General features: G+C 37.0%; 1 protein-coding gene across 2 annotated transcripts in view; it reads left to right on the top strand.

Moving 5' to 3' along the window:
* Positions 1 to 12296, top strand: part of TNKS2 (tankyrase 2) — a 64817-nt gene that overhangs the window by 39341 nt on the left and 13180 nt on the right. The window contains exons 15-21 of one of the 2 annotated variants that reach the window (XM_045809866.2): positions 785 to 950; positions 1900 to 2119; positions 4757 to 4866; positions 5577 to 5765; positions 7672 to 7924; positions 8782 to 8864; positions 10460 to 10580. In XM_045809866.2, coding sequence (XP_045665822.2) covers positions 785 to 950; positions 1900 to 2119; positions 4757 to 4866; positions 5577 to 5765; positions 7672 to 7924; positions 8782 to 8864; positions 10460 to 10580 — 1142 coding nt within the window. The remainder of the gene's footprint in view (positions 1 to 784; positions 951 to 1899; positions 2120 to 4756; positions 4867 to 5576; positions 5766 to 7671; positions 7925 to 8781; positions 8865 to 10459; positions 10581 to 12296) is intronic. The other variant, XM_045809867.2, reaches the window with a different exon arrangement.

Here is a 12296-nt window from a genome sequence, read left to right as displayed (position 1 = left end):
AGGTCATTTGTTTTTAGGAAAGTCTGTTACCTAACACTGGTTTAAATGTAGCTTCTTAATTTCAGTTAAGATTTTATGATGATTAGCATTTATATAAAGACTTATTTGCATAATGCCTTATAGTCTTACAATGACTAAGGAGATTAGTGTGATTGATTTTTAATATTAAGTAAATTTTTCAGTTTGCATTGAAGATATTTGAATTCTTCCAGTTTATCTTAAAATTACTTTTTTAAAAAAATATACAGTTCTTGGGGTGCCTGGGTGGCTTAGTCGGTTAAGTGTCTGACTCTTGGTTTCAGCTCAGGTCATGATTTGGGGTCAGGGAATCAAGCTCCACCCAGAGTCTGCTTGAGATTTTCTCTCTCCCTCTCCCCGCCTCCCCCCCCCACTCCTGTGTTCACTCTCTCTCTAAATAAATAAATCAAATCTTTAAAATATACACACACAATACCCCTCCATTCTAGATCGAGTATAGGTGTTTGTTATATTCTCTCCAATTTAAAATATTTTTAGGGCAACCCTCTCAGGTCCCCTCCCTCTTGGGGAGCTTCGTGCTATCACTTTACTATTGCTCCCACCAAAAAGAAAAAAATATGTATTTTTAAAATTTCCTCCCCACACCCTCCGAAAACAATTCCATTTCTGCTTTCAATAAATTGAGTTTCTATAAAATATAAGCAGTGTGATCCTTTATGCAGTTCAAGAAATTTATCAGCTATATGCAGTTATCTTAATTAAACATATCTTTGTGTTGCATTGCTTATGTAATTTTTCTTTTCAGAGGCCTTGTACCTTTGCACAATGCATGTTCTTATGGACATTATGAAGTTGCAGAACTTCTTGTTAAGCATGGAGCAGTAGTTAATGTAGCTGATTTATGGAAATTTACACCTTTACATGAAGCTGCAGCAAAAGGAAAATACGAAATTTGCAAACTCCTGCTCCAGGTATATTTAAGTATTTACTGTAGACATGGTTTATTACATAGGTGTTTATATTTCTTGTAACTTTCAATATAAACTTAAACTGGTAAAGGGGTATGAAGCAAAGCTATCTAATTCTCTACCTAGATTTCAGAATAAATGTCATGAACACAATATTTTAATCTACGGGGATGTTTACCACACATAGATTTATTATTGTATGAAAAAGTCAGCTATCATCAAGTAACAGTTTTCTGATTATTATCCTAATTTTCTATATAGTACTTTAACCTCAAAATATTTGATGGATTATGTAATTTATAAGGCAGATTTATTTGGCACTAATAAGATTGATAGTACTGGTTTAATACAGGTAGCCGTGTACATATTTTACAGTAAAAACAAAAGTTAGGGCACTTGCTGGCTTAGTAGCTCATGCAACTCTTGATCTGAGGGTCGTGAGTTCAAGCCCCACTTTGGGCATAGCACTTACTTAATAATATGTTAAATTAAAAAAAAATACGTTAAATTTATACTTTGTTTCAGGGTTTATGAAAACTAAAAATAACATACATGAAAATAAGTTGTTTATGAAATTCTGCCTTATTTTGAATGTAGTTAAAATTTTAACTAAATTGCATTATAGGGGCTCCTAGCTGGCTCAGTCGGTAGAACATGCGACTCGATCTCAGGGTCATGATTTCGAGCCCTGCGCTGGGAATGGAACCTACTTTAAAAAACAAGAATAATAATAATAAGTTGCATTATAAAAACCCAGTAATATTTAACTGCCTCTGTATTCTTTTCATTATAATTTTCCGTGTACTAAATTAAATATAACAAACATGTCAACCTTGAAGGTAGAGTCTCTCAGTATAAAATAGGTTTTTTTACTGTAGTTCCATTGACTATTTTCTCATAGACTAAGGGCAAACTTAAGCCATTCCTCTTTGTCTGTTTTTCACATGCCCAGCATGGTGCAGATCCTACAAAGAAAAACAGAGATGGAAATACCCCTTTGGATCTTGTTAAAGATGGAGATACAGATATCCAAGATCTACTTAGGGGAGATGCAGCTTTGTTAGATGCTGCCAAGAAGGGTTGTTTAGCCAGAGTAAAGAAGTTGTCTTCTCCTGATAATGTAAATTGCCGTGATACCCAAGGCCGACATTCAACCCCCTTACATTTAGCAGGTAAGTGAATGAAGTTTCACAGATTTAAGCTGGTGACGTCTAAGGTTCATTATACCAAAGGAAAATATTTCCTGAAAGTAAACTGAAAAGATGCAGCTCAAATATCTCCTAGTGCCACCATTACACCTGAGTGTGTGTGTATAGGCCAGCTGTGTTTCGTGGTCACTTTAGTGCTGGTGCATTACCTGGAGTAAGAATAATGGGAAAAGACTCTGCCAGTCACTATAGTGCTTTGGAATCTCTATTCCAGTCACCATAGTTTTAAATCCTCTTTGGTGAGTGAGTTTTGGCTATAGAAACTTGAAAAATCAGCCTTCTTGAGCCAGCCTTCCTCATGAGAAGTTAAAGCTTTTCATTCTTCTTATGACAGCTGTTAAGCACAAGCAGAAAAAAAATCTTAAGACTTTCAGAAGTTACATAAACCTATTGCCAGAGTTGTTATATTAATTAGTTAGGCCTACCGTAACAAGGTACCACAGACTGGGTGACTTAAATTTCTTTTCTCACAGCTGCGGAAATCAAGGCAGTGGCAACATTGGTTTCCCTGATGCCTCTCTTCTCCGCCTGCAGATGGCCACCTTTTCACTGTGTCCTCACTTGGCCTTTTGTCTGTTATGTGCACATGCCTGGTTTCTCTGACTGTATGTCCTAATCTTTTATAAGGACACCAGTCAGGTGGGATTAGGGCCTTCCCTAACATCCTCATTTTAACTTGATTACCTCTTTAAAGATCTTATCTCCTAATACAGTCACATGCTAAGGTACTGATGGTTAGAGCCAATACAAGAATTTGGGAGAAAATTGAGTACATAACATTTTTTACAAGTTTCATTCATGAAATTGACACAGTGCACGTTTGTTTTAGTGCAGGTGCACGTTTTGGTTCAGTTTCCTTAGCTGCAATGAAAATCCTCGGGAATGGGCCATTAAAATCACTGAACTTACAGCTAATATTCAGTGGGGTTACACTGCAGGAATAATTTGACTCATACAAGTTTATCTAAATACATACAGTTTAAAAAGAAAAAAGTAAATAGAGAAAAAAGTAATGCATGTGTTTTGCCACTTTGTGTAATATGGGAGATAGTTTACCCTTCTTTTTTTTCTCTCTTAGTCTCATAGTGTGAATAACTGAGTGTGTTCCTAGTATTTAAAAGATAATTTTGGTTATATGTGATTTTTACTTTTAAATTTTCATCCCATGAAAGTTAGGACCCCACTGTCCAAGGAAAAGAATTACTTTATATGTTTTTTAGAGAATTTTGAAAGTGATAACCACACATGCTAATATGGTGAGAAAAGGCTTTTATACTTCCACTGGCAATCAGGAGTTTCTCTTCCATGCAAGACAGGATGTGACCTGTGTATACTTGAATTATGCTGTGTATATTTATTTATATTAGCTTTTCTGTATCTTTATGGTAGCATATCTGGAACATTTCATAATTACTATTTAAACCCATGTTATCGGGTGCCTGGGTGGCTCGGTTGGTTAAGTGTCTATCTTCAGCCCAGGTCATGATCCCAGGGTCCTGGAATCGAGCCCCATGTTGGACTCCGTGCTCAGCATGGAGCCTGCTTCTCTCTCCCCCTCTGTCTCTGCTCCTCCCCTTTGCTTGCTCTCTCTCCTGCTGTCTCTCACTCTCAAATAAAAATCTCTTAAAAAAATAAAAATAAATCTATGTTGTCTTTGTAAATGGTAAATAGGTTGTATATACAAAACATTTCTGCCCACTTGTGCAGTTTTATACCTTGAGACCTAGAAGGACTTTTTTTGGTTCTTTGTAATACTTAGCTTATGGTAGTTCTTTGGTTTTGTTTTTCCCTCCTTGATCTTACTAAATTTTTTGGCTTCAAATCCTTCAGCAAAAGAATAAAAACTACAAGAAAATAAATGTGAAAAATATTTTGAACTGTTCTAAAGTTTCAAGTGATAGCTGGTGTTATGTTGACAAAGTTAAGTTCCAGATTTGCTCTCAGTCTATGATTATGTGTCAAATAAAATATACTTTACCATAAGACTGTACTAAGATAGCTGACAGCTCCCAGGATGACAGCTAAGATATTATGGTATATTTATAAAATACTAAATTTTATTTCAGGGCTTCAGCAACACTGGATTTTGCTGCCAGACTTGCAGAGATGTATATCCCTAAGATCTCCGTCTACAAAAAGCATGTCTTTGTGTCCTTCTGGGAAAATGGGGTCCTGAGACCAATGCTAGTGTGCTGTCTCCTCTGCCGGCCACTTGTGTTCCTAACTTGGCTTTTATATGCTTGAATGCCTTTTACTTGTAGCCCTTGAGACCACCACGTACCTGAGTTTAGGAAGTTGCATATAACAACCATAAAGGCAAGGACTCTGGTAGATTTTTAAAAGAAAAGATACAAGCAAATCAATCATTATAACTTTGAGAGTCTGAAATGAATGAGTGTCATCCCTGAAAGCTTCCAGCTTGAGACCAGTGGGCAGTTTTTTCCATGAGATAAATTTTTAATAGACTCCAGTGGGGAATATCAGATTCCTATAAAATCTCTTTGTTTTTTAAAGAATGTCTGTGCTTTTTATACAGATATATAGATGTAATTATTTTTTATATTAACAAGTGAAAGTAATTTTACTTCTTTTCTAAATTAGCTGGTTATAATAATTTAGAAGTTGCAGAGTATTTGTTACAACATGGAGCTGATGTGAATGCCCAGGACAAAGGAGGACTTATTCCTTTACATAATGCGGCATCTTATGGGGTAAGTTCTTTCATATTACCTTTAAAAATCTATGAAATTTTCTAAGTGGAAATCAGTATTGCAGTTAAAAGGGCATTTAGTTTGACTTTCTCATTCTATAGAAGAGTAAATATGAGGACTAAAGAGATTAAATAATGTCCAGGTCTCGGCTCCGAATCTGCTGTAAGTGAGCTGTGAGCACATCTGTCTTTCATTGTATTACTTTCCTTGGCCCCTCTTACTTTCAGTGAGGTGTTGATGGCTTTGTTTATTTGTTGGTGCCGGAAACCCGGAAACCCGCTAGGCCTCCTGGGAGTCTGTAGAGATTCAGATGCATTGTTCCTGAGTTTACAGCAGCCCTAGATGTTATCATCAGTATTGACCATCTTCAGTAGTGTAGTTGGAATAACTGAGAAAGCTTGCTGGTTTATAAATTGATGTTCAGCAATTACAATCCTTGAAAAAATGAGAAATTGTTTAAGTTGTATTCATTTATTTAGTTCCCGTCCTGTGTAGAATTCTTAAATATTTTCTAATTTCTCAAATTATTAAAACATCTAATGTAGTTTTTAATCAACTACTGATAAATTATGATGTTGGGGAGAAACACAGTTTTTCTTTTCCTTTCCAGAGTACGTTTGAAAATATGGAAAAATAGGTATATAGCTAGTTTCTTTTTAGGAACTAAAATGTGATAATATTTCAGACGGTAACAGTATTTTCTTTTACAGCATGTAGATGTAGCAGCTTTACTAATAAAGTATAATGCATGTGTCAATGCCACGGACAAATGGGCTTTCACACCTTTGCATGAAGCAGCCCAAAAGGGACGAACACAGCTTTGTGCTTTATTGTTGGCCCATGGAGCTGACCCTACTCTTAAAAATCAGGAAGGACAAACGCCTTTAGATTTAGTTTCAGTAAGTGATGGAATCTTTGAAAAATCTTAGTGCTTTTCTGACTTTTTGAAGTTCAGTTGGTATATAGAAAATGTCTTCATGGTGAATGTTGCAAAATCTATTTTTTAGCCCAATTTAAATGTAGGACTTCTTTGGCATTAAAATACAATATGTAAATAATAGGATTATCAATCAGTTATTTTATCCCGGGTGCTTTTGGAAATAGGAAAAAGAAGTACATGGCATAGCTGCTTCTGTTATTAGTTGCAAAACAAAACAGGCACAGGCCCTCAGTGAAGGCTGTTAACAGTGCATACTGTGCAGTCATATAGGACGTCCGGGTCTTGATGAAATTTCCCAGCCAGGGACATTGCCCTCAAGGTGCAGTCACAAAGCCTGCTTCTAGTAGGGGTTCCCTTCCCTCCTACACTGCCTCTTCCCAAAGTTCCTGTTGCTTACCTCACCAACAGCATTCATAAAACAAGCTTGTTCTTCCAGTTTTCTATGAAGTTTTTGTTTGTTTTGTTTTGTTTTTTTCCTTCCTCTCCCAGGGGTACTCATGTAGGCATCTCCACTGTAGCCTCTACCTCTGCTTTGGCCAGTGTGACACAGGTGCCTGTCTTGTCTCGACCACTGAGGAAATTGACCACGGCAATGGGGGGAAAGGGAGAAGAAATTCTTGTTGAGATGGAAGGGAAGTCTTTTCTATAGATTGCTTTCTACTGAGAGAGATTCCACTGTTAACAAGTTACACGGAGAAGCTGATTTAGTTCATCTGCATTGGGGGTTAAATAGATCTTTCTCAGCAGGCTGATAACCCAAACATAGTTGCAATATTTCTTAAGGGAATTGTCTTTCTAGTTCCAAACTACCTTGGAAGTGCACTTTTCTAATTCATTCCACCCATTTGTTAGTCAACCAGACATAAGTGACATGAAACAAAATGCTCTAGAGGACAGGCGTGGGCTTTCGAATCAAACAGAACTGCCATAGAATTCCAGCTCTACCATTTAACAGTCTTCTTTCGCCTTGCCTCATCTCTAAGTGTCAGTCGCGTCATCTGTAAATGGGGGCAAAATATGTCTCGTTAAGGGGCACCTGGCTGGCTCAGAAGAGCGTGCTACTCTTCATCTTGGGCTTGTGAGTTCGGGCTCCACGTGGGGTGTAGAGATTACTTAAAAATAAAATCTTTAGGGGTGCCTGGGTGGCACAGCGGTTAGGCGTCTGCCTTCGGCTCAGGGCATGATCCCGGCGTTGTGGGGTCGAGCCCCACATCAGGCTCTTCCGCTATGAGCCTGCTTCTTCCTCTCCCACTCCCCCTGCTTGTGTTCCCTCTCTCGCTGGCTGTCTCTATCTCTGTCAAATAAATAAATAAAATCTTTAAAAAATAAAATAAAATCTTTAGGAGTGCCTAGATGGCTCAGTCGGTTAAGCTGCCTTCAGCTCAGGTCGTGATCCCAGGGTCCTGGAATTGAGTCCCCGCAGCGGGTGCCTTGCTCAGTGGGGAGTCTGCTTCTCCCTCCCTCTTCCCCTCCCCCCAGCTCATGCGCGCACGCTCGCGCTCTCACTCTCTCTCTCTCTCTAGCAAATAAAATCTTTAAAAATAAATAAATAAAATAAAATTGATACTATTATAACTCATTTTAGTGTTTTTCAGAAAATCATAGTATCAAAGTTAGATTTTTTATGCTTTGCCACATTTAACAGGTTTTTTAAATTTTCTGTGTCTTAAAACGTGTTCTGAATTGTTTTATTTTAATAACAGTTTAATGATAATCACTTGTTTTACTTTTTTAAATGGTTGTTTTTATATAATATGCAATTCTAGTGCAAATCTGCCGAGTCATATTTTTAAACGCATTCTGTTGAATATAGGAGAATTTTTAAACTTGCTTATCACAGATTTAATCTCTCTCTGACACACCAGGCAGATGATGTTAGTGCTCTCCTGACAGCGGCAATGCCCCCTTCTGCTCTGCCTTCGTGTTATAAACCTCAAGTGCTCAACGGCGTGAGAAGCCCCGGAGCTACCGGAGACGCTCTGTCTTCAAGTCCATCCAGCCCATCAAGTCTTTCCGCAGCCAGCAGTCTTGACAACTTATCTGGGAGTTTTTCTGAACTGTCTTCAGTAGTTAGTTCAAGTGGAACAGAGGGTGCCTCTAGTTTGGAGAAAAAGGAGGGTGAGACATTTTGCAAAAATAACTTTCTATCTTGTAATGTAGCCACATATTTGTCATTTAGAATGCTAACAAGTCATTATTTAACCTTAAATACAACTGTTAATATCAGATTAATTAGCATAGCCTTTAAGTTTTAGTCTTTTATTGTTTTCTTTATGTTAGTAGAATTCGTAATGAAAAGTTCTCCTGAGTTGAGACTTAATGAGTCCTACACTGCTGACCTACTCTTTAGATGTAAATACGCTTTTTGAAAGGTTACAAGTCTTGTGGTTGAGTAGGTATGCCTTTATTTACCCCTTCCAGTGTATTATTACAGAGTTATGAAATACCTTTACTCCATGTCAAAATACCCAATTGTGAAGATCATTTTTTTTAAGAGAAAGAAAAAGACACACAGTCTGTAAAACTGTTCTCTTTACCTTTTACCTGTCAAAATTCATCGCACCTTATGCAACATTGTGAATGAAACTTGTTTGCAGAAACTTTTTTGTGAAGTCACTTACATTCTCAAAAATAAGGAATTTTTTTTGAGTGAAAATAAAATTGACAAATTAGTTTCAGTATGGAAACTTACTTTAAAGATAGTTAAAAATAAAAATTTTTATAATGAAAAGAAATTTTTTTAACCTGAGAGTGCCCCATTGGCTGTTTCTTCTAGTGATGTTGAAATTTTGTAACTTTCTCTTTTTGTAATTTTTGATGCTATGTTCAGATATTCAGTATTATATCCCAAATGCCAATTAGTATTTTGCTTCATCTTTACATTCTTCATATGTACAGTAATACCACAAAACTTTGTTGTTATAATGTTGATATACATTATTCTATTCGTTTGTTCTGGATTTTTTATTTTCCAGTTCCAGCAGTAGATTTTAGCATAACTCAGTTTGTAAGGAATCTTGGACTTGAGCACCTGATGGATATATTTGAGAGAGAACAGGTGAGTAGATGAATTGTTTTGCTTGATTTGGTTTTCTGTGGGACCTGAAGGAAAAATTAGGACATACTTGAAATGCCTTGAACCATTCAACCTGTTTGTAGGGAGAGAATGATTTTTTAAGAGACTGGGAATCAGTCACTCTTCTAATTTGGCTTGATCTTGGAATTTCTGTTTAGTTTATTAGCACATAAAGATGGACTCTCATGAAATTTAAAAAAAAAACAAAAAAAAAAACCATGGAAACAAATGAGAGTACACATTCCTTTCAAGTGCACATGAGACATTCTCCAGAATAGATCACATATTAAGTCACAAATCAGGCCTCAACAAAGAGAAAAGATTGAGATCATACCATGCATATTTTCTGACCACAATGCTATGAAACTTTAAGTCAACCACAGGAAAAAGTTTGGAAAGACCATAAATACATGGAGGTTATACAGTTTGCTGTTAAACAATGAATGGGATCAACAGGACATCAAAGAAGAAATTTAAAAATACATGCAACAATGGACTCTCATGTAGTAATAGTAAAATAGCTTTCTCTAATGGAAAGCTTAGCTTATTTAGCCCTTAAAGTAGGTTATCTTTGAGCTCTGTTTGTTCACTTTAGTTGTGTCAGTCACTACCTGTTCTAAGTCTGACACTTAACTAGCTGCTATGGGAAGGTATATAGGTATGCTAAGTATATATCTGGGCTTTTCTAGAACAGTCCTAGTTTAAATTACACTGTCAGAATATATTTACTGATTTTTTTGGTTCAGAAAATATGGTCAGTATAGACTTGTACCCCTAAGGAATTTTTGATCTACTTAATGGAGCTCTAACAGTATATAAAGAAAAAAGTTTTGGGCATAGATTTTAGAAATTCAAAGGAAGGGGCGCCTGGGTGGCACAGCGGTTAAGCGTCTGCCTTCGGCTCAGGGCGTGATCCCAGCGTTATGGGATCGAGCCCCACATCAGGCTCCTCCGCTATGAGCCTGCTTCTTCCTCTCCCACTCCCCCTGCTTGTGTTCCCTCTCTCGCTGGCTGTCTCTCTCTCTATCAAATAAATAAATAAAATCTTTTAAAAAAAAAAGAAATTCAAAGGAAAAAAAGGTTACCGCAAGCTGGACTATTCAGGGAAAGCTTCATGGAAGATGTATAAATAAAACAGGATTTCTGAATGTCTTCAGTTTCATAAAGTGGGAATAATATATTTGAGGGAAAAAGAGTAGTTAGAACCCCAAGGCAGTTAGCGGAGTCTGGAGGAAGCAGTGAAGACATTGTATAAATGGGTTGGTTGTAGAGTGATGGTGGATAAGACAAAATAGAAGATGTGAATGTGGTTAATTTGAAAGTGCACTCTTGTTTTGCAGTTTAAGTCGGCTCAGGTTCTTAAACTAAATGAAAACGATGACATTTTTGGTAGTTCGTACCTGAAATTTAATTAGCTGCAACTTCTCAGGTTCAGTTTAACAACTAGTTTGCTTTCATTTCTAAGCTGTTCACAAAAATCTGAAGTAAATGTATGAACCTAATACATTATAAGAGCATCAGTATGTGAATGTCTACCAAATGTAAGTCTTCTAAATAGTTTCATCCTCTTTTGTAAGATCACTTTGGATGTATTAGTTGAGATGGGGCACAAGGAGCTGAAGGAGATTGGAATCAATGCTTATGGACATAGACACAAACTAATTAAAGGAGTTGAGAGACTTATCTCTGGACAACAAGGTATTTCATTTTAAATTAATGCTATCATCAGTTTAACAGTTGGCATAAAGACAACCCTCAACTTACTAAATGATAATTTATAAGTCTGTGAGAGCGAGTCCATTTAATAGGAAGAACAATAATTAGGATTCGGGAAACCTGGTATCAAGTCATAGTGCTGCTACTGTTTAGTTCCTGAGCTTCTGCTGGTAACTGTATGAACCTAAGTAAAATTTCTGGACCATTCAGAAGTTTGGGAATTGCTTTCGCTCTGAAGTTACTCTAGCTCTAAAATTTTATAATTCTAAAAGATCAGAAACTTGAATATCTCCTATCTTATGGTAATATAATAGGCAATGCCTAGGCATGCAGGCCTACCCATAAAATAATGTTGTAAATCTCTCTTTTGTTGTAAATGGCTGAATTCTAAACACTTGAAGTAGTGGGAAACAGTGTTGTAACTGAGGAAATTTGGCAAAACAGCAATGAATAATATCTTTATTTCTTCTGAATGTTGGTACTTGAAAAAAATGCAGATTGCATTTGTTCAACAGATGTTAACATTTCCTGTGTACCAAGTCCTGGGTATGAAAAGGTGAATTGTTCTAAGTATCAAGACCACATTGTTAAACTGAGGGTGTGATTTACCCTGCCTGGGGTCAGACACTTCCTGTCATTGAGGTCCTGGCTATACAACTGGAGTTGAAGAAAAACCTACACTAGCGAAAATGAAGACATTTTCAGGGAAGGATGTGTGATAGGCAGGATAGGGTCCATCTCTTGAAAAAGAAAAAATACCTCTAAAAATTAGGTGACTGAAGCTAAGGAATACTCAAACTGGAATTCTGGAATAGGATCAATTAAAGGTAGATGCACTTTACCTGCCTGGTAGAGTCTAGGGCTAAAATGTTTAAAATGTGAGGTAGCCTGGAATATGTCTTATAGATGACAAAATTGTATAAGCGAAAAAGGAGGGAACACCCTTGGCTCCCTGGAATGTTAGTATACAATATCAAAAACATCAGAGGTAGGTAACTCCGTGCCACTTCTGCTCTGTAGTCATTCTGATACATCCAGCTGCAAGTGCAAAGGGACATTCATTCCTACATGAAGGAGAGTTGTCGTGACAGAATGACTGTGTCTGCTCCAGCACATCAGGGTCACTTGCCTGCATAAAGTTACCACCTTTCTTTTCTTCGTTTGAAGCCAGGATTCTATTACCTATGTTATACCTAATTTGCAAAGTGGAACCAGTGGTAGTCTCCTGAGAGTCTCTCATTTTGCTGGCTTAACCCTAGCTAACATTCAGTGCATCAATCAATAGATTACTTGTCCTTATCTTTGAGCACTGATAAAACATCTTGGGATGGTACATAGATGCTTTAGTCAAGCATGTGTCGTAGTCTTTATTCTGTTAAGTCTTTATTCTCTGAACTATTCCCCTTTGTAAGTCTCCATACTTCCTGGAGCTATTGTAATTCAGCCATATCTATAAGTCTTCATCAGAGTTTAGCATGTTGCTGGTAGTCTTGTTACTCAGACCAGAACTCAGAACTAGCATAGTGCTCTAACTCTCCAGGGGCTAACTGCCATGCGCTGACCCAATAGAAATGGATTTGATCCCTACTTGGGAAAACAGCAGAGCTTCAGACATCTTGTTGTAGGGAATGAAGGAGAGGTTGTGTTAAAATATACCAAAGAAATTAGAAAATTCTGTTTAAGATTCCATTTAAAAAC

Source organism: Ursus americanus, chromosome 6 (genome assembly GCF_024610735.1).
Source record: "Ursus americanus isolate L20-20 chromosome 6, mUrsAme1.1.p, whole genome shotgun sequence".
Lineage (NCBI taxonomy): Eukaryota > Metazoa > Chordata > Mammalia > Carnivora > Ursidae > Ursus > Ursus americanus.
This window is presented reverse-complemented; position numbering and strand designations above follow the sequence as displayed.